The following is a 26,584-nucleotide window of genomic DNA, read 5'->3' as shown; positions in this document are numbered from 1 at the left end:
CTATAGTGATGTAATCCTCTATTTCCAAGAATACTGATAGATACAATAAAGAAAAACAATACATTTTTGTTACACTACATTTATGAATATAGTTAAATATGCCAAATGTCTTCTAATTAGTAAACAATACTTTAAAAAATACTAGATTGTTCAGTTATACAGCAATAAGAATTTTATTTACAGTTAACAATATATATTAGATTACTCTGGAGAAGAGTGTATAAACTTGTTTTGCTTCCAGAACCTTTACAATGAAAGTGAACTCTATTAATAATGCTGAGTTCTTATCTGTTGGATCAAAGCTATGACTCTCAGACAGAATAATTTATAATGAAGCTGAACTCCATCTGCTCTTCTAAACCTCAACTTTTAATCATTCTAAAATAACCAAGTCAGTTCACTATAACTACTGAGTCTAACACTTAAAACTAAAAACTTAAAAAAAAAAAACTTATTTTTAACCTTAGATAATAAGCAATAAAAGGTAACACCAAACTATCATATCACTAATAAAGTTTCATGCAAGAAATGAGGTTCTAGACGGAACTGGTTAACAAAAGAGGAACTCTTTAAAATAACTCCATCTTAATTAAAAGGCATACTTATAATAAGCCAAAAATTCCTTGTAATTAGAATAAATAATTAATAATTCAAAGTTAGTGAGAGCTGATTATTCTATTACTAATGCTTTTTAATTCTGTTTACCCTGGTTTTTCTACGGTAAAATATCTATCAAATTATGATGCTAAGAAAAAGGTGAGTTAGAAATGGGAATCTGCAGTGAAATGACTGTAGATTATCTACCTTGCACTTAGATATATACTATCTTTGTCTCCACTGAGCAAAACACACATATTCCAAGGTTAACAGAAGCTCTGTTCTTTCCCTGCTAGAGTCCCTGGCAACTAGAACATTTAGAGTGGTAGAACATTAAAGGTGGAAAGACTGTGGTGTTACCTGTCCAACCACTCCTTTTCAGACCAGGAAAGTGAGGTTCAGGAAGGTAGATACCTGTTCACATTCACAATTAATTGGTGGCAGAGCATGGACTAAAACCCAGGAACTCCTAACTCTTATACCAGTATCCCTTTTTTCCTTTCCGGTCAGCAGCCAGAGGGGCTTAGGCTGCCCAGAAATTCCCCAAAGAGATTTGTTCCAGCTGCTGCTTAACTCTTAATTTACATACTCTATAATGTACTGACTTTAAGCCAAAATGTTAGAATTAATTTACCTAAATCAAAACAAATACAATATACAGTTCAAGATTTTACTTTAAAACCTCTCTGCCAGTAACAAGAAATCTAAACCAAGTAGTGAATAGTATTAATGACAACATTCTTTCACATGCTTCTCCAACTCCCAGAACACTTTGTAAGTGGCAGGCATTCTAACAGCTTTACACACATTATTGCATTACTCTCTGAAATCCTTGACTAAGTCCATTTTACAAATCTAGACACTAAGGCTCATACTTGTTAAGAAATATGACTATACTATAGAGCTAAGAATAATAAAAAAAAGGATATATAAACCCATATCTGCTGGATTCTTCTAAATCTCCTGTGCTTATAGTTCACCCCGTATGACACTCACTTTTGTACTCACCTTTTCCCTCTTCACTAGCCTAGGTTGCCTTCATGTCTTTGTCTATTCCAAATCCTGTGAATTTTTACCTTTTTTTTTCTCCTTAAATATCACTCAAGGTGAAATACATTCCCAGCACTAACTTCCCTCCGGGACCGCCTCAATTTAGGGCTTCATCAAGACAATCATCCCTCATAGGCACCTCTCTCTCTAAACCTATTTAAGAATTTAGCACAGAAACAAATGTTGGACAGCTACTGCTACCAACTACATTAGTTCAGCAGAAGAATTAAACCACTTTGTTCTCCTAATAAATGAAGACTGAAGTCCAGATACCATCTGTATTAGAAACTGAAGGTTTTAACAACCTGATCAAGCAATGAGAAATGCTGAATGAACTCCTAAGGAGTAAACAAGTTAGGTATTATAATTATGCAATCAGTAAGTATTCAGTGATCTGTATGCTGGTTATTATAAAAATTATAGACGACTATGTAGGCATAAGGTCTAATCTCCCAGAATTGTATATAGGGTGAGAAAACAAACAAAAAACTAAAGACTTTAAGCAAGTTTAAAACAAGTGCTGAGGAACTAAAGAAAATAAAAATTAAACTTAGTTAATAAAAATGCCTTCTTAAATATCACTAAATCCTGAAACAAACCAAGTGAGTATGCAGGGAATGGTAATAGTTAACATTTCTAACCCCAATCCATCTGGACCAGAGGGATAGTATAAGGTTTTGTTTTCTCCCAATCCTTAATTTCTTACTTATTCAGGAATGTATATATTTAACTTTTCTTGGCAAGATGGATATACTCTTTACAGAAAATAAGTTAAATCACACACATGAAAGGCAACAGAACTAACTACAAAACTAGACCTAGTAATCTTGTTTCTAACCCTTCTTAATTGTTCTAAGAAAATACCACCAGCTAATAAATTGCAACAGAACTATTAACTTTATGTAAAATTACATAACATATATTTACATATAACTTTAAATGAACCTCAACTTTTTCAAAATCTATTTTTAAAAACTGTGGTAAAACTATAGCTTTACTGAAAATTCACCTCCTCCATGAAAACAATCAGCAACCTAGAGTTTCATTAACATCTAGGCATATTTACATCTAGTGACACATGCCTGTTTCTGCATACTTTTTCTGCTGGTGGTTTTATACCTGACTTTTCCCCAGTTCCCTTCCTTCATGCCCTCTACCTAAGGGGGATGAAATCCTACTGGAGTCTTTTGCTCCTTTATCCCACTAGCACTGCTTTAATTCACACCATCATCATATTTCATGCAGGTGATTGTAAACACGTATCTGATCTCCTTTGCCTCCAATCTAACAACCCTCAATCCACCTTCTGTAATAGAGTGCCTCTACCTTTCTCCCCAAAGTTTCTAAAAGTCAAATCTGATCTTGTGGTACCCCACTAACTAGTGCAATACTTCCTCAACTGCATCTCTTACACCTATGAAATACACATTGTTATCTGAAGGGGTTAGAGAAATGCTGTCCTGAAAGAGTTTATGGACCAAAGATTGAGGGAAAACCTATTCACATTTCCAAAGTGCTTCAGAATTACCCTATTAGAAAACAGTGGATTTTAGCAGTGGTTCTCAAACTGTGATATAAGTTGGAGACTTCTATTAAGCTTGCTAAAAATAGAAATGTCCAAGTTACACCTCAGACTCAATGAATTTGAATATTATCTAGGAATTTGGCCTAGCCATATGCATTTGTAATAATCTCCCCAATGATTCCAATGTATACCTAAACTTGAGACCCCTTCTTGCTCCATAACATACTATTAGGAGGTCCCCTGACTTCCCAAGCTGTTTCATACCTCTCATCAATCTGGGGGGTAGTTGGCCCTCCAAATCTCTGGACATGGAGGGCTGACTGCAAGGGACTTGAGCACCCGATGACGACTATACCTACTAATCTTCAATGTTCAGGTACTGACCATTCTAAAAAGCGTTTACTCATCCTCTCTTCTGATCTCCTAAACTTTTATAAAAATAATAGCATCTACACATATAGTCCTTCTAATCCACACAACCACCCCAAGAGATAGTATCCTTATTTTAGAAAAGAGAAAACCAATGCTAGGACAGGGGGCTTAAGAAACTTGTCCAAAGTGACCATATGAGTTTAAACCCTGATCTGCTGATTACAAAGCCAGGATACAGGATTTTCCATTGTGACATGCAGCCTCTTGCACATCACTCTGAAGTATTGACATACTCATCAGTTTACACATTTGTTTCTCTTTTTAGATATAGTAAGCTCCCTTAGTGCAGGCATCAACCCTGATTTTGACCTCAACATTTAGCTACTCAATACATATTTGCTGAGTGAAAGAAGGAATGAAACTCCTTGAGAGCTGGAACTACAACTACTCCTGTTTCATTTCCTGAATTCTTAGATAGAGTTCTGAATACATCTTGCTAAACAAATTTGGTTTGACCTATAAATCTCATTGCTTCATTTCTTTTTTTTAATGAGACCATGTATTTCAGTATTGTACAAAAAACTGCATAGTCAGCAAAGGAAAAAAAAAAGGACTGTTCCAGAAAATTAACATATCATTCTTTACTCTGTAATTGGAGACTTCAAATATTAAAGTAATCTCCACAACCATTTCACACCACAAGAGCAGGTAACTACAACAGTGTGGTTTTAAATGACAGAAATTCATTCTCTATCGCTGTATTCTTCCACATCAGTCATTTTTTTGAAACCAGTAAACATTACAGGTAAGCACAGAGCAATTAGTCAGTATACTTGGGTATAAATGTAATGTCCTTCCTGCTTAAAGTTAATGCGTCTGGTAGGTTACACACGGTACAACTACTTGCTTTCTGATACAGATTACACAACAAAAGTGGTAAACCCACAAACTTTAAATAATGTCATTTTTAAAGTACTGAAGATTTTCCTAAGTTGAAAATATTCAAAAATTAGTGCTGCTTTAAGAGTCTTACACTTTAATTATATCAGTTTCTGATGAAAAATAGAAGTTACTATTCCTTTCATACCACTTTTAAATAAGTCAATAACAAGTAAGAAAAAAAACTCTTCTAAAACAACATGATGTAGTGGAAAGTACAACAGAGTAGGCATCAGGAGTCCTGGTTTTCTAGTTCTGGTTACATTACTAAATTGCTGGGTGACTTCGGGCTCACTGGCTCAGTTTTCTCATTGGTTTAAACAGTGTGTGGGGGGAGTAAAGGGCTTGACTGCCCTTACAGTTGTTTCCCCCAGTTCTCATTTTAAGCCACCCCCCTCATTTTATTCTTCTAATCAGGTCTAACTTCTGAAATCTGAAACACATCTGAACTGAATGTAATGATTCAATCTCCTACTGGATGGCACAGGATACAAAGGGTAAACTCCTAGAAAATTAACAATTAATCTGGTAACTTCCCAGAACCTGTCTAATCCCAACTTCTCAAACAAGCAGGTGGAGTCTGGTTTGACACACTTAGCACTACTAAGAAAAGCTGTAAAAGGTACAGCCCTGTTGGCATTTCACTCGGTGCTTCCCGGGTTCCAGTGGCACATACTCCGCAGGTGTTAAGCAGTAAAGGGGGGAGAAAGGGACCCAAACAGCGTTCCAACAAACTCAACCACAGTTCAACCCAGCCAGCGCAGTAAGATGCAGCCTAACGAGGCCTACCCCGCAGAGCAGAAGCTCCCCACCCGCAGAAGTGCCAGCGGCCCGTGTAATGAACGCTTCCGTCAACAACACACATTCCGCTTCCCACAGCAGAGCTGCTCGCTCCCAACCGGCCATCGGGGCTTGGACCAGGCCGCACTGCACCAACCTAAGAACCATTCTCAGACCCCCCAAAGGCCAAGAACTGCTGGAGGCTGCGGTTCCTCTGCGCTTGGTGTGGGAGAGCAACATCTCCCACCAATGGAAAGAAAGAAAGAAAAGAAAACAACAAAAAAAAACCCAAAATCAAAAAACAGTGGAGAGGAGAGAAAAACCAGGCCTGGGCGAGACCGCTGGAGAAATAAACCTCGTTTCTCTGCAATGGGGAGCAGTAGCATTTCCTGCCCTCATTCTGAACAGACGCACTCGACTTCATTCCTCAAAGGAATGAAGATCCTCAAAGGAGATTAAAAAACCACCTTATGGTCCGATTCATTCATATTTGGGCCTCGGTCCCCGACCGACCCACTCCTGAAACCTCTGGCATTGTGAAGGAAGGCGCCCCCAGATCGGCTGTAGGTGGAGAAGCGAGGGCCAGTCCAGGGGCCCAGTTACTAAGATCAAGCAGCTCGGGCAAGAAGAAAATCCCCGTGAGGCCTGACAGTAAAGTCTGAATCAGCAGCAAGGGCACGGACCCGGGTCCGACCGAGCAAGGCTCCAGGGCAGGCCTGCGGAGGTGACACTTCCCTGCGTGCTCCCCGGGCAGGTCCGGGAGGCGGCGTCCGGCCGCGCCGGCCCGCACCCAGGAAGCCGGGCCGGAGGGCCGACGCGGGGCCGGAGGGCCGACGCGGGGCCGGAGGGCCGACGCGGGGCCGGAGGGCCGACGCGGGGCCGGGGCCGACGGGAGGCCTGGCCGGCAGCACCACCGCCCACCCGCGCCGCTCCCGCCTCCTTCCCCACTCCCACTTCCCGGCCCTCCAGCCCGGGCCCGTGAGGTAAGGTCGGGGGCGGCGACGCGGGTCTCGGCCACTGACCACACATTTCTTGCCCAGGAAGGTGAAGAGGGACTCGTTCTCCTGCGGGGTGAGCAGCAGGGACCCCACGTTAGTGACCCTCCGCGGCGGCGGCGGCTGCTGCTGGCCGGAGCTCATGGTTTCGCCGGCGGGGTAGGGAGGCCAGGGCAGTCTCCTCCAGCGAGTGGGCGAGCGCTCGTCCCCTTTCTCGGTGACAGGGGCGGGAGGAGGGTAATCAGAGGCGCAGCATCTCGCAGCTCCGCCGGCGCGGGGAGGAGGCCACGGGAAGGAGGAGTCGACGGCGGGCCGCGCTGAGAAAGGGAAGCTCCCAGCTCCGGCCGGCCCAGGCTCTGGCCGGAGGCTCGTTGTCTTCGCACTCCGGCGACTGCGCTAAACTCCCAACTCCTCCTCCAACCCTCCTTCCGCGGCGGCGGCGGCGGCGGCGGCGGCAGCAGCGGCGGCGGCCGCACAATTCAACATGGCAGCGGGGACGGGCGAGACCACAGGACGCAAGACGCGGGGGAGCGCGCCGGAAACGCGCGTCTGCGGCCCCGGGAGGACCCCCCCCCCACGTCGCGGCTAGCTTCGCCGCGCCGGACCGAGGCCACACCCCCTTCCGGCCGAGGGGCGGCCGGATGCGGGATTGCGGGTCAGGCGCGGGCTCCCGGGTCTGGGCTCCTTTCTCGGGTGTTTTCCGCTGGCAGAGCCCTGGAGGGAGTTGGCGTCAGGTCTCCGTGGCCGAGCTGCCCGTCTGTCTTATGCTGACGCACACCTTTGCGGAGCTTCAGTGCAGACCCAGGTCATCCTCCGCGGACGAGGTCGCATTTCTGGGGCGCGACAGCCGGACGTTCACGCTGCTTGTCAGAAAGGTCTGGAATCTGCAGACGGAAAATGGGAGAAGGGACGCGCTCCCCCGTGCTCCTCGCTGGTTCCGTCAGAGCCGCAGGTGCCTACGGTTTCTCAGAGTTTGTCCAGACTTCAGCAGTGGGAGTGGGAGTGAAGGACCAGGTCTCTCCCAGAATTCTGAAACAGAGATCTTGCTGATGGATGTTCCGAGAAAGCAGACGCACTTAGAAAAGATTTCTACCGCCCGCTGGTGTGTCTCGTAGGACAAATGTGTTTGTAACATTTCAGTTCAGCCTCTTCTCGAAGGGTCCTCCACACATTTCCCCCCCCTGTTTTGTGAATTAAAAAATATTTCTTTTTTCCCCCCTCTCGTCTTTTTCTTTCTCTCAAACCCCAAAGACTTTGTGTTCTCTTTATCCAAAATGAATGTGCCCATTTTGGGGTGTCACCCAGGGAAATACATATTGTGATTTAATCCTTAGAACTTATAGATCTCAGGAGTTTTTTTGTTTTTGTTTTTTTTTTTGTATGTCTCAGAATACTGAAAGCCACCTAGGATAACCCCCTTTGTTCAGTAAATTAAATACTAGACAGCTGTATTAAAACCAAGTTTTGGAATATGTAAATGATAAATAATACCCACTGCTATGAATTATAAATAAGCATCTCCACTTTAAACAAATTAGCATTTATTGCGTAAACTTTATCATCATGTTTGCTTGCTATTCGGTTAAACAAAAGAGTTACCTATATTAAACTTAGGACATCTGTCCTTTGCCAAATGAAATTTGGTGAAACTATTTGATTTTAATATTTCTGAAAGCTCCCAGTACAAATCTTGGATGTACTAAACAGATTGCTAAACCATTATCAATACACTTTAAAAATATAAAAAATTTGGGCTTCCCTGGTGGCGCAGTGATTGAGAGTCCGCCTGCCGATGCAGGGGACAGGGGTTCGTGCCCCAGTCCGGGAAGATGCCATATGCCGCAGAATGGCTGGGCCCGTCAGCCATGGCCGCTGAGCCTGCGGGTAGGGAGCCTGTGCTCCGCAACGGGAGAGGCCACAACAGTGAGAGGCCTGCGTACCGCAAAACAAAAAAAAAAGTGAGGTTCCTATATATAAAAGCCACAGTGATAGTGGAAAGCATTACCAATTCTTGAGAAGTAGAGATTAGTTCCGTAATATTTTCAAACCTGTGAACCAGGATAGTAACAGAAGTATAGGCTTCAGATAGGCCTAAGTTGGAGTTCTTATTCTGTCATTCTAACCTTACGGACTTTGGCCAAGTTGCTATTCTGAGTTTGTTTCCTCATCCATAAAGTGAAAATAATTTCTGTTGAATAAAGGTGTAGCATAAACAGATAATTCAACATACTTCAAAGTTACAAAATTTACCAAGATAACGTGTAAAATACCTGATACAGAGTGGTTACTCAAATACTATTTGTCCTGTCATTGACCATCCTTGCCTGTGGTCTGCTCTGCCTTCCCTTAGCTAAGGGAGCAAGCGTTGAGCTGAAATGTGTACTTTTACCTTGGTCGTATCTAAGCATGCTACTTTGAAAATTGTCCTTCGTATTTGGGACTCTATATAGTTCTTCAGATAGATAGTGGTGAATTTGGGGCATAATTTCTTTGTTAGCAGAATTTCTAGTTAGGCTATATGTTATGTCACATAGGTTTATGTGTCCCAGTATGCTGAAATTACAAAACTTTTTGAAACTATCAATCTAGAGACAGAATCATATTAATTTCTAATAAAAACTGAAAGATAGCAATTTTTATGCCAGAATGCCAGCTTTTAAACGTTGCAGACTACCAAACTATTTTGAAGATAGGAGAGAGAGATGTGGAAAAGGACTGAAAAAAGAAGCTATAGGAGGATAGTTGAATGGACAGTAGCTATGAGTTGAAGAATCTGTCCCGTGCTGACAACTGTTGGGTTCCAATCCTTTCACAACCTGTTGTTAGTCTAGACTATTTATGTTTTAATTGATTTTTTTTCTTTCAGGAAATTTTCAACAACTTATCTATTTCTAAATGCAATTTTCTGACTCTTTTGCCCTTGTTCTTTTTTCTTTAGAAATGAGGATGGGAAATTATAACGACCATAGGCTTTTGTCTCAAGCCCAAAACATGTCTTTAACTTTTCCTCAAAATTTTAAATATGGTTTTGTCCACAGAATTGCAATTTAAGTTCTTATTTTCTACCCCTTCATTGTCGTTTTTGCTTTTCTCTAGGCTTTTTCCAGCTTTTTGTTCTTAATTCTTAAATTGTGGGAAATGTAAGCGTGGACATTGCATTGGCAATAGGACTTCCTTACTCTCATGAACATGTGAACAAGCAATATTTGGATTTTCCTGCCTTACCATGCATACAAGGATTCTATTTTTCCACGATCATCCTGAGACCAAGCAGTACCAGCTGTATTTGTTTGAAAGGTTTTAGCAAGTCCCCTTCTTCCTTTGATTCTTGAGAGCATATCCTTTATTTGGCAGAACACAAGACAACCTTCTCTCTGTTTTCTTTGGCAAGTTATTTTCTTATCTCAAATTCTTTTTACCCAGTTTGAGAGACTGGATTTGATCCAGGAAATAAGAAGGATTCTATTTCCCTTCAACTAAGTATCTTGAAGTTTGTAAGCTAGGTGAAGAAGACTGTAGGGATTCTATCTTCCTATAGGTATAAAATGCATAAGCTGTCTTAAAATGTCTATGGATATCACTCAGAATAAGGCAATTCATGTTTAATTTTTCCTATTGACTCTCCTTGACTCACTTAGAATCTATTTTAGGTCTTTTATTTTCTTCTCTCTTTGCTATAATCCTTTAAGGTAAAGTCCTCATTTTAACAGAAAACATTAGGGTAGCTTATTTACGGAAACGAAGGCATTTTTTTCAGATGCATTCCCTGCCGTTACTGTTATACTTTGCCAATTTCTCCTGTCCTAGTGCTCTGTTAATCCACTTTTCTCCTTTACAAATATCATTGTTTATGTACTGTTACAAGTCCTCTGAAGCACCCTGTCCCCCTTGCTAATGTTAATCATTTAAAAATGGAATGACACCCTTCCTTGTAGGGGAATGTAGAGGTAGCTGCGCACAGGGATCTGTGACATTCAACAGCCATTGTAGTCATAATTACCAATCCTGACTTGCTGCTTTCCCATGGCAGAGCTGAGTTGTAGAGACAGAACAACAGCAAACCTGGCTGCTGCAGGAGTGGTGAATGTCACTTCCCACACGCAACCTCCAAGTGCCATGGGTTTAGAATATTCGCCTTGTAAAATACCTCTGCACGTTTATGCGAATGTTGCATATAGAAATGTTTAAGAGAATTTGTCCTTGTCCTCCCAAGTTAAATGTTTTATTTTTCATCAACTAAAATCTTGAAAAGTAAGCTAGCGAACGATATTCCACTCCCTCTCCCTTTTAAATTCATTTTGAGTACAAGCCTCTCTGGGGCTTACTTTTTCAGAAATAGACAGCTTATTTACAACCCATTCTGATTTCTTATTGGTCTTAGTGGAAAACTGAATTCTTAATCGTGCTAGTGAATTACCAGTGATAGTTACTACCACTACATGGCCAGTACCACTAGTCTCCACATACCTAATACATAGCTTCATTCAAGAAATTATTTGAAATATGTATGTTATAGTTCCCAGGATGCTGCTAACTGTTTTTTTTTCTTTTCCACTGCTCTTTAACTTTAATGAATACTCAGTGGTTCTCAGTTGGATTATTCCAAATGAGAGAGGGCAGACATTGGCTTCTTTATTTTAGTGTGCTCAAGGTCAGTCTACCTTATGGATGAGTAGGCAGTTTGGATACTTATGATGTTTTGACGATGTCTTGAGTCTCCATGGATTACTTCACTGAAAGTATTGAGATGAAGGATATGGACTCTTCTACCATATAACTTTTTTGTTGTAATTTTGATCAAGTTTGTTATTTCTATTTCAGTAATTTTTGTGTTCATTTTTATTACTCTTTTCTTCAGGTTTATTAGTAGTTCATTTTCCATTTCAGAGTTGAAATCTAGGCTTACATATTTTCTTTTTTTTAATTGAGATATAATTAACATATAACATTATATTAGTTTCAGTTGTACAACGTAATTCAATATTTGTACATATTGCAAAATACATATAAATTTTTAAAAATCAATTTTTAGCTTTATTAAAAATGATACATTCACATGATTTAAAAAATAAAACGATACTACAAAGCTTATAACAACAGCATAACCCAGAAGCTCCATGCTTCCTTCTCTACCCCCCCTTTACTCCCCCCCAGAGTCATCCTCCACTCTGAACTGTTTCTTTGGGTATTTACATTACAATATTTACATTCCTGTAGGGCTTTTACTTTGTTGGGTTTATTTTCCCCTTGATGATTTCTTCAAATTTTCTTTTGTTTAATTGTTTCATTTCTTCTGTATTCTTTAACGACTGTAAAATCCCTCCCCATACTCTTTTCCACATAATCAAATGTATCAGGAATCTATTAGATGTACTTATGTTGTTTTTGTTTGTTTGTTTTAATCGGAGACCTGTCTCCCAGGGCCCTCCGCTTAATCTAGACTGTTGCTCTCTTGACTGCATGGCTGTTGTCTGGGATTTCCTTTCGCCTCTTTTGTGTTGGGTTCTCTGCTTCTTGGATCCTATGTTAACTATCTTGTTTTTTTCCCTTGTTTGGATAGCATGTATTCATTAGTGACTTCCCTAGACAAATATATGTAAAAAGTAAAATTTTTGAGACCTTGCACATCAGATGTCTTATTCTAATCTCACAAGTGGCTGATAGTTTAACAGGGTCTAGAATTTCAGATTGAAAATCTCTATCCTTCAGAATTTGGATGTGTTATTCCATTGATTTCTAATTTTAACATTGCTGTTCAAATATGATGTTATTCTGATGCTGATCCTTTGTGTGTGGCTATTGTCTCTAGAAGTTTTTAGGATCTTCTATTTGCTCATGGAATTCTAAAATTTGATGATATACCAACAGTGGGATCTTTTAACATTTATTGTATTAAATGGGTATTTCAAATGCCCTTTCTATCTAAAAACTCATGTCCTTTAGTACTGGAAAGTTTTCTTGTGTCACTTTCTCATCATTTTCTCCACTCTTTTCTTCTCTTTTTGATGTTTTTTTCTTCTCTTTCTGAAATACCTGTTGGTCATATGTTAGGCCTCCTGATTCATTCTCTATGCAACTAGGAACTACACCCAGGTTTCACTCTGGAACTGCTGCAGTGAACAGTGATCTGTTGTCATGTCTGGAGAGACACTGTAAATCCAATGCTAAAGTTGAGAACTAGAAACTAGAATTCTTCTGGGTTTCTAGAAGCTGTATATTTCTGCTGCCACCCTTGTGCCACCTGCTTCTTTATGTGCTTTGAAGTCACATTTGCCCATGAGTTGTCTGTTTAGAGAAAAGTCACAAAGCTGTGCCCTAGCTGGAAGAGAGCCTGAGATTTCAGGTTCAACTTTAGGGATCTGCAGATTCATAAGGTCAGAAGCTCCCTGAACGTAGGAGGAGTATTTATAGGTACTCAGCAACTAGTTAATTTAGTTGGGGAGAAGTTAGCAAGAGACAGTAGGAACTTTAGGACACTGGATGACTGGAGAGGAGGTCTTTTTAGACAAAGCAAGAATATAAAATATTAAACATAAATAGTACTTGCTTTCCAATTTTATGAAAGTGATAACGATAGCATTTTGTGTACTGCATTACATGCATATAACATACATACCTGAGAGAATTATAAAACTTTGTCTCTTCGAAGTAAGCAGTCCTTTTTATTCCATTTTTTGTCTTTAATATGAACTAGCAATTTTTTTTCCCTCCACATAAATTAGGTTATTTGCCCTTGGAAAGCTAGTAATGGTTGAATGGATTGGTACCATAAGATAATACATTTTGATGTCAGTTATCTATGAATAGCTACCTAGCTAATCCATTAAAGAAAATCATAGTGTATCATTTTAATATAATATATTGTCATAGCCAGTGATATACAGATTTTCCATTTGGAAATTATCATTACTTTTTAAATGTCTGTCTCCATTGTTATTCTTAAGGCTGTCTGAGAGCTGGGAGCATGTCTTATTCACCTTGATATCTTCTTAATGTTGAACCTATACAATATTAAATGTATACTTATAAATCAAGTGATCACATCTGATCCAAGGCACAATATGTGAATATTTTTCATGAGGTACAAAGATAGCTATACATGGTCTGAAATCAGGTCAAGAAACTTAGAGTCTTGTCCAGACTCTGCCACAGAGTATTAAGCATGTGATATTCTGCGAGCCCTGGGAGAGAAAATGCAATCTGCAGAAATCAGCACACAACCTAAGGGGAGCAGGGAGAGGGGTCGTGGCTAACAGCAGTAGACAGGAATGGCCTCCACCTTGGATGACCAGCAAATTAATGCAAGTCCAGAGCATGAAGTGATTTTTTTTTTTTTTTTCCTGAGCAGGAGTAGATATCCAGGGTCCCAGTCTGAGAGGAGAAATACAGGGTATGTTTTATGGGTTTCTGGGAGTAATAGTTTTTAGCTTGGTGCAATTGCCAGAACAGTAAATCAAGGTTGACTTGGTTTGGGAAAGCAACTCTGGAAGCAAATACTGGAGTAAGAACAAGAACCAGAACAAGATATAGTAGACTGGCCATCCCTAGGATCTTGGGGGGATAGACCAGTAGTTCTGAAAATGTGGTTCCCCTGACCAGTAGCATCACTTGGGAACTCGTCAGCAATGCAAAATCTCAGGCACCACGTTGAATCAGAAACTGAATTAGGAATGTTGGAGGTAGACCTCATCAGTTCATGTTTAAAAGAGCCTTCCGGGTGATTACGATGGCCGGGCCTCCATGAGGGCGTCCAGGGGATTCAAGATTCAAGTTACCTCCACCAACAAGCACCTTCCCTCTCCTCCCCCAACATATGACACTCAGTAGTGTATGTCAGGCTGTATCTGAATCCCATTGCTTTTTTGGGAGGGAGCTATAAAACCCCCTGGGATATATTCTTGTCAGTTTGAAGCCTAGATAGTGTAGGCTCTGAGGGACAATGTCTTCATTGTTCACATCTGGCAAAACAGCTGCTAGGGCAAACGGATTAGCTGTTCTAATCTGAGTTCTGATATTAACTAGCCATGTAATCTTAGTAAAGTGACTCAGCTTCTGTATGCTTCCATTTACTGCTTTGTGAAATAAAAGGAATGAATTACTGATTGCTAAGGTCCTTTTCAGCTTAAAATTATATAATCAATCCCATGGGAAAAGACATCCAGCTTTTTAAAAAGTAATGGGTAAAAAGGCAGTGCAAAAGAGAATATAAACAATATTTTTTTTTATTTTTACAAACAACCTTTTGGTGGTATAGAAATGAATATGTAAACCTTATTATAAGCCTACCTCTAAGAGGGGGTGATAAGAATTACAATCCCTTGAGCATAAATATCCTACTTTTAATTACCTCAGTAGAAAGGAATGGGTGATTTGTGACTGTGGTTTCATGGAATTATGGCTCTAATATGTATCATTTATATTCAAAACTAGATTGCATAATACTTGATCATTGTTAAATCAGTCATGCCTCTCAATTCCCCATGGCTGGAAGTTAATATTTTTGGGTTTTTTTTGTTTTTTTTTAAGTAGTTGAGGAAAAACATTGAACACTCAAATAATATAGCCAAAGTCAGTGGTCATGTTAGAATAAGTTCCTTATTCCTTGTTTGGGAATCAAGGGGCCTTAGCAATTATTTGTTCAAACTCCTTGTTCACCCGTGTCTAAAAATGGAAAAGGCAGAAAAGTATAAGAGAATATGTGGATGTATATGGTTTGTTATTTAGCAACAGCTGTCGATTAAATGTGTCTAAAAATTTCACTGAGAGGCAGCATGATACAATGAAAATAATGCAGTCCTTATAGTCTGACAGACCTAGGGTGAAGACCAGCTCTACAGTGGTCAGATTACTTCACTGTAGCTCAGTTTTCTCATCTGTAAAATAGAGATAATACCTATCTCATGGTTGTAGGGAATAAAATTGAAATAATGTATATAACAGCACCTGCTACAAAACCTGGCACTTAATGGTTGCTCACTGAATGGTAGCTATTGCTACTAAATAGAACTAAAGTTAATGGATCTCCCACAAAAAAAAAAAGATTTTCCAGAATCCTTTTTTCTACTCAGCCGTAAACTTGTAACCTGAACACCCTATAGAGTGTAGAACAAGTTTTAAAACTTATTTCCCTTCTGTTTTCTCAGTTCTTAAGTTTCCAATACCAAACAAAATATTTTGTCATCTCATCAATAATTACAACTTTGCATATTATTTAAGGATCGACTCCCTAAATCTTAGTATTAGAGTACCCATTTTATCTTATTGCTTAAATTATTCCTGTGTTTCTCCAGAATCTATTTGTCCTCTAGAGATTTTTTTTAAAAAAATCATCATTAGTGCTTGTATTAGAGCAGGTTCCCTAGAAACAAAGCCTGAGACAGGGGTTCAGGCACACATGCTTTATTGAAAGAACGTTCTTCAGGAAACACTTACAAGGGAATGAAGGAAGCTGCATAGGGAAGGGGAAATCACTGCACAGTTGACATGTCTGATGAAGTCTAGCCTTAGCCTGATCCAAGACAATGAAACACTGGATCATAAATGAAATTTGACTTCACAGAAATGTCACCTTGAGGCAAGAGGATCAGCCTTTTGTGTGTCACTTATTACACACTCAGCCATTGGCTTTGGGAAGAGGGAGCTTTGGGATTTGGGTGCTGACTCCCGTTAGCCAAAAGCAATGCCAAATCTCTGGAGAAGGGAGCAACTGTGAGCTGTTAGCAGGCAACACTCCCAGCAGCTGGGAGCTGGGTGCATGAACTGGTCAAGGGAAACTGTCAACAGTGTAGTTCCTTTAAGTGGAAGGTTTCTAAATCCATGATTTTCCATTGCACTCACAGGATGCCAAATGATAATTTCTATATCTGTATGAGCTGATATCTGGCTCACACTCTGTTAGACAAGTCGTGTGCCCTGGCACCCAGAGGAGACATCTTTTGCTAATTCCTACAAAAGCATTGAATAGACTAGTGACAGCTCTAAAGCATAAGCTGCAAGTGAAGGGCCTCAATAACTAGTCCTGAGCAGGGCAAGGAAAGCAATACTGACATGTTTAAAGTGAAATAGGACTTGGATATAAGTTATCTTTTCATCAAAGTCCAATAATTGTTTTTCTCTGCTTGGTCAGCACTCTCACTGAGTGAACCCAGCTGGAAATCAGCTGATTTGGAAGCTGGGAATTGTATCTTGTAAGGGTGACCCCCCTACAATACAGCACCGAGCAGAGACAGGGTGAGAAATTGGTTCGATAGCAATTTCTCAAGGACAAGTACAGTTATTTGCTAAAATAACCTTAGAAGGTTGTATTTGGCCGTCTAAGTTCCCAGTCCCTGTATCTCCTTTGGGCATAGCAGCATATATATATATATATATATATGTTTTCAAATCATTTCCTTTTGGCTGTACTTTTCCCATTCAGTTTGTGCTCATTGCTAGCTTTCAGATCACTTACTGATCACTGGAATCCATGTGTCATCTTTACTCTTCTATATTTTCCTGTAATAGATACCTGTTCTTTTTCAAAAGCTGATGTTCATGATCCTGAGTAGTGGTAGCCACATTTATATTTTGTGACCTTGCCCTTAGAAGGTCACATCTAAGGTTTAAGGCCCTTCTGGCCATAGAAGATTGGACCAGGGCTAAATAATCTCTGGGCCAACAAATTTGTTTCCTGAGATCTGGGGATCATGTATTCTAGATGTTAGTATATGCTAATTGCATAAACTAAGGACATATAAATTCAAGGAATGTGGGGTGGCCATTTTCTGCTGTGTTCATGAAAGAAGAACAAAGCAATTTACAGAGAGAAATTGGAATGAAGCGGACTTAAAGAAAGAAGCAAAGATGTGAGATCATGTGATCTCTAGAGAGGGAGATAAAAGGAAGAGAAGTCTCCATCCCTGCTAGCTTTCCATTTCCTAGTTGAGGCCCAGTATCAGTTCTCGTTCCTGGATTCTCCATCGTCCTATGTAAGTTCCTCTTTTTTGCTTTATTCCAGAGCTCTCTGAAAGTGCACCTCAGGTGGTACTGGAACCCAGTTGCACCTCAGCTGGAACTTGAACCCACAGTCTTCCAACTGAAAACCACAACTCATCTCAGGACTTAATGAAGCTCAGGTTCTTTATGTCTCGCACAGAAGGAATTCAGTAAGAGGCAAAGTGATAGGTAAGAAGTAGATTTATTAAAATAGGACGCTTGTGAAGGATTCAAGCGGGCAGGCAAGAGGGCTCTGCCCCAAGAACTAAGTGGGCTACATTTTTATAATCAAAAGAAAAGTGGGGAAGAGTAGAAGACCACCTTCCTTAAAAGATGTTGCAAGAAAATGGGGCACGAGAGGGTGGTCATATCCCGGGTCTCAGCTGAGTCCCTGGGACAGGCCGCCAAATGAGGGTCCTTGGCTTCGTGCAGGAAAGAATTCAAGAACGAGCCAGAATAAAGTGAAAGCAGGTTTACTTAGATACTCATTCCATAGGCAGAATGGGGTCCGTCTCAGAAAGTGAGACAGCCCTGGGAGATACACACTCCATAGATAAGAGTGTGGACCATCCCAGAGGTGAGAGAACCCCCAGGCTGCAGGAGTGGTTAGTTTTTATGGGCTGGGTAATTTCATAGGCTAAGGAGTAGGAAGATAATTCCAACTCTTTTGGGGGTGTGGGTGGGGATTTCCAGGAACTGGGCTATGTTTTGGCCTTTGATGGTTGGCCTCAGAACTGTCATAACACCTGTGGGTGTGTCATTTAGCATGCTAGTGTATTATAAAGAGTGTATAATGAGGCTCAAGGTCTACTGAAAGTCTAATCTTCCACGTCTTGGGCTTAGTTGGTTCCAACCAGTTTATGTCTTATCCTCAATGGCTATGTCATTCTTTTAATGGTTGTGCCCTGCCCCCTTCTCTCCTGTCTCATTTCTATTACCTGCACCTAAAAGATCCTTGACCAAGATAACATTTTAAACTAATTTGAACAAGTTGTTTAAAAATTAAGTTTCATATTTTCTTTCTCCCATTTCCATTTTCCTCCTTTAAGATTTGTAGGAAGATAAAGACAGTGGAATACTGGCACTTCTTTTTTACCTGGATACTCTTCATACTGAAATTCCTGTATGTTTACGTTATATTCAATTAGACTAGGACTCTGAATTGATGAAAGAGGGAAGTTCTAATAAGCATCCAGACTGACTTGGTACAATGACTCAGCTCCTACGTAATGATGGTGTCTATGTGCATGCACATTATAGTGTTCTGACACACGTAAGGAGAATGTGTCATTCTTTCACAACTTGCTGTTTTCATGCAGGTTCATACACATCCCAATCTTCTCTTCCTCAGGCTCTCCAAGCACCATTGGATTTAATCTAGATCTGTAGCTCCGACTGATAAGCTCCTTAAAGGCATGGTGCACAAATTCGAACTCATTGATCTTTGTTGCAAATCTTTCTTCTTAAGGTGTTTTCTTGTCTTAGTGAATAACACAGCTGTGTACTCTTTTCCTGTCAGAAACCTCAAAACCGTCCTGTCCTCCTATTCCTCACACTGTCCCCGTCCTCTCTCCAGTCGCTATAGCCTGTCAGTTTTACCTTCTATTCACTCGCTATCATCACCTCTTTTTCGTCTCTTCTGCCTATGCCCCAAATCAGACCATCATTGACTGCCTTCTTGGTCTCCCTGTTTTAAGTCTCACTGCTGTGCCCCCAGTTCATCCTGTATATTTTTGCCAGCAAGCAAGTGAGAAGCCGATCATGTTAGCCTCCCTAAAAATTTCTTCAGAGATTCCTCATTACTTAACAGGGTAAGATTTAAGCTCCTCACTCAGATATATAAGGCCCTTCAATATTTATCCCTCCCAACTTATTCAGCCTTATGCTCTGGTAACTCTTCCCCCTGCGCCCAACCCCTTACACTTCACACTCCGTCAGTGCTTAGAGTTGCTTCAACAGGCCACATTTCTCACACCTTATTCCCTCTGCTTGGAGTGTCCTCTCCTGTTTCCCTAAGGTTGTCTGTGTGGCAAGCCCTCCTTCAACAACCAGGTCAAGTATTTACCACTTTTGTGAAGGCTTTTCTGAATTTCCCAGGTAAGGTGCCCTTTTCTCCTTGGTTCCCACATCGAAACTTGCATGCAATTCCACTACAGCTTAAAATGAATTAAACCGATGTGTATTCATTTGTTTCCTCATTTGACTCTAAGGTGATGGATCCTGTATTTTTATGTGCATACGACCCCATATATGTGTATTTTTCAGTTACATGATCCCCCACTGCCTAGCACAGATTCTCAATAAATATTTGTTGACTAAGAATTAGAGAAACATGAAAGGGAAGGGAGGAAAGAAAGGAAGGGAGGGAAAAACTGAAGGAGGACTGTTCAGAGTTCTAAGAAACTGCTTCATATCCTTGTAGTTCTCAATATCCTTTTCTTCTAAATAATCCTGGCTCTCCCAATGCAAAATTTTTGAATCACGGCCAAGACTTCTGTTCTCACCCATCAGGATATAAATGCTGAAGCTACCCTCTGCAGCCAGGTGAGACTTCAAAATTCTCCGATTTTCATTGGGAGATCTTTTGCCAGGTACCAGCTTCCTCTCTAATCTTACTTGCTTTTCTTTGACACTCTTGATACATAACACTCTCATAAGCAAAGAAAACAAAAATTTATTTTGAAGGTGACAATGACTCTGAATAATAGAAATACATTCAATAGTAGTACTGGTTTGCCCAGGAATTATATATTATATTTAAATAATCTGTCTAAATATATTTCTACTGCAAAAATGCAACATTAAAGACATAGAAGCTAATCACTGTGGACATTTTATTCACCATTCAAAGTATATGTTAGTCAAAAAACTTGTCAGTTTCTCATGGAAAACTGAACATACATTTTTCTGGAAGCTCTTGCCTTGTATTTCTTTTGAATTAACAAAGCTACAAGTGATAACTAAAGAAAATGAATTGTCACACTGATATTGCCTGTATAGAACAATCTTCTTGTTTTCTAAGCAAGTTGGGCAGGAGTAGGAAAGAGGGACCATGTCAGTATAAGTAAATAGAGAAATTGACAGTATACAGTTGTTGGGGATACAGTATGTTAGGGGTTTTTGCAAGTCAAGGGTTTAAAATGTAATCATTGGGTGGAGAAGTCACTGCTCTTAAGACACTATCGGGGCTTCCCTGGTGGCGCAGTGGTTGAGAGTCCGCCTGCCGATGCAGGGGACACGGGTTCGTGCCCCGGTCCGGGAAGATCCCACATGCCATGGAGCGGCTGGGCCCGTGAGCCATGGCTGCTGAGCCTGCGCGTCCGGAGCCTGTGCTCCGCAACGGGAGAGGCCACAACAGTGAGAGGCCCGCGTACCGCAAAAAAAAAAAAAAAAAAGACACTATTGGGTATCTGTTAATTCTATGGGAAATATGATAAGAAAGGGACTTATGGTCTCTTACTCTAATATTTTGCCTTTAATTCCCTTCTTAGTTTCCATAAATTTCTGAGAAGTAGTATATGCTAATGAAGTAGTTTTTCCTGCAAATATTTATGCAAGTAAAAGAAAAAATAACTTACATGTTTAAATTACCAGAAATGAAGACTTAAAGGAATAACTGCTTTTGTAGTCCATCTTTCTAGAGTCATCATTTCTTCAACTAATTCACTACAAAAACAGTTCAGGTCTTTATCCTAGTCTTCATATTTATTTAAACTAAGGCTATGATTAAAACTATTTTCATACCTAAAAATAGAAAGCAATATACTCTTCTTGCTTCCTTAGTATAGCAAAACATTGTCCCAAGGAGCTTTAGTCTATCGATATGTTCTATCACTCTTTTCTGTTAGGTCAGGTTTCATTTTTTATCGCTTTACTCTTCCTAAAGCTATTTTAATTTCCTTCTGAAGATAAGCTTTCCAAGGCCAAGTCCTGATGTTTCTCTCATTTGCCTGTTGCTGTTGTTCCATTATAATACTTATTCTTTCTCCAACAAATAGATTGTTAGGTTTCCCACTCTCCAACTTCTATTCCATAGTTCCTAACTGAAGATGCCTACTAAATTTGGATTTCTAATAGCTTATTTTCTCTTCTGAGGGACATTATGTTGATATCTTACCTATTATGACAAGGTTCCTAATTGTAGTTGCTACAGAACTCTTTGAATTACAAAAAGCCTTTTCTTTTGGTCATCAATAATAGTTGCCTTTGTTTTCTTGAGTTTGAAAACGTCTGAGTCTGTCCTCAAGTAGAAATGTAGAACACCATTCCTTCAAAACCACCTCAGACAGCATAAACCATAATTTATTGCTATTCAGCTACTCTCAAAACCCAGTGAGAAATGTGGGATTTTGAAAAGTTTTCAATGGAAATGCTCTCCATCGAAATCCCTAGGTAACTTAACTTTTATTTTTGCATTAAATTCAATCCCTGGGAGGCCGCATGGTTGTACTGCATTAACTTAAGCCACTTATAGAATCAAGTGCACTAAGTTATAGTGTAAAACTCTTGATTTTAATAGAAGATTATTGTAAGAAAAAGTATTATGAATTCACTTTTATATTGATGATAAAACTGTTGTTCAGGATATTTTTATTAAGTAATATAAGTTAATAGTCTCTCTATAAGAGTGCTAAGTGAGAAGTTTCTTTCGGAATTTAGTTACAGAGAATAAGCTGTCCAGAAGCATTGGTACAATTTCTCTTTTCCGATGATAGTTGTAAAATAATGTATTTCTTTCCACACACCCCCTCCCAACCCCACCTGGCCCACCTCAGGCTGCTCAAATACTCAGAGCAAAATTTGATGCTATCATATCAACTATGTCAATGCTTTCAAAATTTCAGACATTTGCATGATACCTTCATGACGTTTGCCATATCCTCATACCTCCAAAAGAATTTATATTCTAATCTTAATCAAAGCAGTTTTTTACTTTAACAAATGTATTTTAAAAGAAAACTTGGGTTTGATATGCTAGCTATATTTTTAATCCACATCAAAATATTATTAAACTGTCAAAATAAATGATTTGTATAATGCTTAAAATCATCTCACATACTATTAGTAGTACATATATCATGCACTGGAAAACATTGAACTGTGTTAAGTTAGGATTAGTTTATTTTGCTCTCCTATTCCTGGTTCTGATTTTCTCTTAAATAATTTTATTGTGTATGCCTTTTGTTGCCTCAAAATGTCTTTGATAAAAGGGACTCTTGACTGCAGGTGTCAGAATCTAAGTGCAACTAGCATATGTAAAGAAAAGAAGAAGGAGAAGAAGGAGAAAGGAGAGGGAGAGAACTGGGTCTGTTAACTGACAAGTTCAAGATAGACCTCTTAAGGCTTAGCTGGATCTGTCATTCATTGATGTCAGTAGGTCTCAGCCCTTCATTCTCTACCTTTCAGCTTTGTTCTATGTGACCATGATTCTTGGTCAGACTCTCAGTGTACTGGCTCCCTGCAGCTCTAGGACTTATCACCTACCAGTTTAGCAATAATTCCAGGGGAAAACACACAAGCAAATTCCTCTTTTCGCACAACTAGAGCAAAAGTCTTAGGTCTGATTCTCATTACTCTGACAAGCATCATGTTACTTAACTAATCACTGTAGCACGGAGTTTTGCGGTGTCTGACTAATAAATTTGCATCATGCACCTGGGGAAGATGGGTCAGTTCCACCCACACCAGATATAAGAATACTAGGGTTGATAGTTTCTAAAGTAAAAAAGGGTATGGTTACCAGCTGTAATAGACTTAATGTTTATGTCTCCTCTCCCCCAAATTCATATGTTGAAATCCTAATCCCCAACATGATGGTATCAGGAGGTGGTGCTTTGGGGAGGTAGTTTGGTCATGAGGCTGAAACCTTCAAGAGTGGGATTTCAGCAACTATATATTAGGGTTGCTGGGCCTCGGCACTATTGATATTTTGGACTGGCTAATTCTTCGCTTTGGAGGGTTTTTAAACTAAAAGTTAGGTTGAAATATCAGAATCAAGGATAACTGTTTACTTTTTTGTTGTTTTTGTTGTGTTTTTTTATTTTTAAAAATTTTTATTGGAGTATAGTTGATTTACAATGTTGTTTAGCTTCTGCTGCACAGCAGAGTGAGTCAGTTATACATATACATGCATCCACTCGTTTTTAGATTCTTTTCCCATATAGGTCATTACAGAGTATTGAGTAGAATTCCCTGTGCTATACAGTAGGTCCTTATTGTTATGTATTTTAGTGGTCCCCAACATTTTTGGCACCAGGGACCACTTTCGTGGAAGACAGTTTTTTCAGGGAAGCGGTGGGGGGTTCAGGTGGTAATGCGAGCGATGGGGTGCTGCACATGAAGCTTCACTCACTCACTCGCTGCTCACCTTCTGCTGTGGGCCGGTTCCTAACAGGCCGCGGACCAGGGCTTGGGGACCCCTGATCTATTTTACATATAGTCGTGCGTATATGCCAATCCCAACCTCCCAGTCTTCCCTCCCCCTCCCCCAAGGACAACTGTTTAAATAAGTGCAGCCATGTTTATATAATAAATGCTGCTTAATGCGGCATCTGTGCAGCATTAAGATGTTTAACAACATCTCTGGCCTCTATCCGCTAGATGCCAGTAGCATCCTCCATTGTAACAGCCAAAAAGGTTCCCAGACATTGCCAAATCCCCCTGGGAGCAAAAGTTTCCCCAGTTGAGAACCACTGCAATATATGTAGATATAGATGTACAGATGTAATGACATTTACAGTTAGAAATGAGCCTCATTGCTGATCCAGGTTTGTGATTAATGGTAAAATGCTATTGATGGTATTACAACTACTCCATGACCAACATTTCCTTCCTTATTACATCTACATAAAGACTATCCTTAGTTGTATGGTCACTGATAAGATTTATTGAATTTATTGCTTGTGCTTCTGTATCTCTACCTCATGGATTCATAATTATTTTGCATGACAAAGGAGAGAAAACAACTTTACTGTACATCAGGGGAATCTGTCAGTTGCTGCTCTCACACATAATTCTATAGCCATTATTTATGTTTGAAATTGTATTTGATTTCAATCCATATCAATTGTTGTTCTTCTCTTCAGCTCATCATTTGCATATGTTTGTAATTCTATAATTTTCCTCCATATATATTCTTATAGTTGAGCTATGCTATAGCATTTCACCTTCCTGCTAGTATATTGGTTGCAGTTTAGAACATTTTGGTTGTTATAATATTTTGGCATTTTTGTTATGGGTAGTTTGTACATGATTCTAATTACTTGGATTCGGAGAGAGGTCACTAAGACTGGAAGCTGAGTGGTTAGTGGATAGAATCCATGGATAACTGCAATATCCGGTCACAATTCAAGTAAAGTGGGCACCAAAATTTACAGTGGGTGGAAAGAGCATCATCAGACATGTGATACTCTGACGTCTAGATGTAATTGTCATCTGTGAGGGTGGTGCACAAATAATAGCATTCCAACCATTAAAATGATGTTTCTAGAACAAAATTTCAAACCCAAAGACTGAAGTTTAAAAAAATAAATGGCCCCTAATCTAAGTGGTGGGAATGAGCAACTAGGCAAAAAACTGGAATTGAAACTGAGAATTGTGGACAGCACAGAGGTCCCATTAGTTGAACTATGTGGTATAGAAATTGTGACTTATGGAATAGTAAGGGAAACCAATGGTAAGTGAGGTATCTTTGGAACGGAATTATAGAAAACTGGCTTAAAACTGAGCTTTGCCTGATGAAAGCTTCTTGGGCACTTTCTGCCTCAAGTCAAAGTGGAAGTGCCATGGGGTGAGCAGATCAAAGAACCCAGAGGGCTATCCGCCAACTGATGAGCAATGGAAGCTGATAGCCGATGTTCCAGTTAAAAAACTGAATTTGATGGCAGACTATACAACACCTCTGAAAAAAGATTCATAGTACCAACTATTGATGACACAACATGATGTCTCCTAAGATTCATTGGTTGTCTTGATTTGATTTTCTTTTTTCTATGTCACTGGAACCTGTATTGCCTCAGTAGAATATTTTTATAATGGTTTAAGTCTATTCTTGTCTGTGGAAGCTACTGGCAGCCTTTAATCTTTTTCCTGGTTCTTGCTCAGTCTTATTACTTGCTTCTTTAGATTTGGCAGTCAATTCAGAAGTTTTTGCTGTTAATACAATGGTCCATGTTCTTCTTGTATGAGTTCCTGTTTGTGCACTTGTATGGGAAAGAATTGCACAAGCTGTAGTTTATCAGGCTTGAGCCTTAGTTTTACATTTTTTTAAACAAATTTATTTAATTTATTATTTGTTTATTTTTGGCTGCATTGGGTCTTTGTTGCTATGTGTGGGCTTTCTTTAGTTGCGGCGAGCGGGGACTACTCTTCATTGTGGTGTGTGGGCTTCTCGTTGCAGTGGCTTCTCTTGTTGCAGAGCACGGGCTCTAGGTGCGCAGGCTTCAGTAGTTGTGGCTCACGGGCCCTAGAGCACAGGCTCAGTAGTTGTGGCACACAGGCTTAGTTGCTCCACGGCATGTGGCATCTTCCCAGACCAGGGATCGAACCCGTGTTCCCTGCATTGGCAGGCAGATTCTTAACCACTGCACCACCAGGGAAGTCCCTAGTTTTACACTTTTAAAAAATTAGACATTTACTATTTCAGTTATTTAATAATTATAATTATGAATAATATATGAAGGAGTAATGTAAAGTTTGCTCTGTTATTCTTTTTAATTTCTTTCCCTCTTTTCTATGGAAAATAAGATAAGTGTAAAGTATCACTACCTGAGATTACATTATTGGTTTTTAAATTTTATATTAAATTGTACTAGCTCAATTTTATACTAGTTTGGAAAAGGATAACTACAGTGTATTTATATGCTCATCACATAAAATGTTTTTACTTAGCATGCATTTCTCACATGGTATTAGCTTTCTCAGTTTTACCTTAGTGTATGTATGTGTGTGTGTGTGTTCTCTTTACATCAACCAATGCATTGTTTGAGTCAAATCTTTACTATTTGCTTTACTTAAATCCCTTAAGCTTATGATTCAGATCTCACAAGATACCACAGAAATCTCAACCTAGATGGGAATTTCGAGCTGTTCAAATTGAGCTTTCTTCTTCTTTAGCAATGTTCATTCTTTGTTTTAATCTCTCCCCTCAGGTTCTGTGCTTTTTTAATGAATAAATGTAAGTAGTCAGTCAATCAGTGAATCCATATTCACCCATCCGTTCATAAAATATTTGCTTCACACCATGTCCTGCATGGCAGTTGGCTAGGCAGTGAATGGACATTACCTCACAAGCCAGATTCTTGCCTCTATGCTTTGCTCACCAGTGAGGTATGCTCCCCTGCCCTGCCCTTAA

At 39.8% G+C, this 26,584-nt stretch overlaps 1 protein-coding gene across 3 annotated transcripts in view; it reads right to left on the bottom strand.

Moving 5' to 3' along the window:
* The window catches only part of WASL (WASP like actin nucleation promoting factor), a 71,670-nt gene extending 64,892 nt beyond the window's left edge, over positions 1-6,778 (bottom strand). Inside the window, exon 1 of one of the 3 annotated variants that reach the window (XM_060156772.1) lies at positions 6,286-6,778. In XM_060156772.1, coding sequence (XP_060012755.1) covers positions 6,286-6,402 — 117 coding nt within the window. In that variant the 5' untranslated portion in view covers positions 6,403-6,778. The remainder of the gene's footprint in view (positions 1-6,285) is intronic. The other 2 variants (XM_060156771.1, XM_060156773.1) reach the window with 2 other exon arrangements.
* Positions 6,779-26,584: the final 19,806 nt, after the last annotated feature.

Source organism: Lagenorhynchus albirostris, chromosome 8 (assembly GCF_949774975.1).
Source record: "Lagenorhynchus albirostris chromosome 8, mLagAlb1.1, whole genome shotgun sequence".
Lineage (NCBI taxonomy): Eukaryota > Metazoa > Chordata > Mammalia > Artiodactyla > Delphinidae > Lagenorhynchus > Lagenorhynchus albirostris.
Note: the sequence above shows the minus strand (reverse complement) of the source record. Positions and strands in the feature narration are given on the sequence as shown.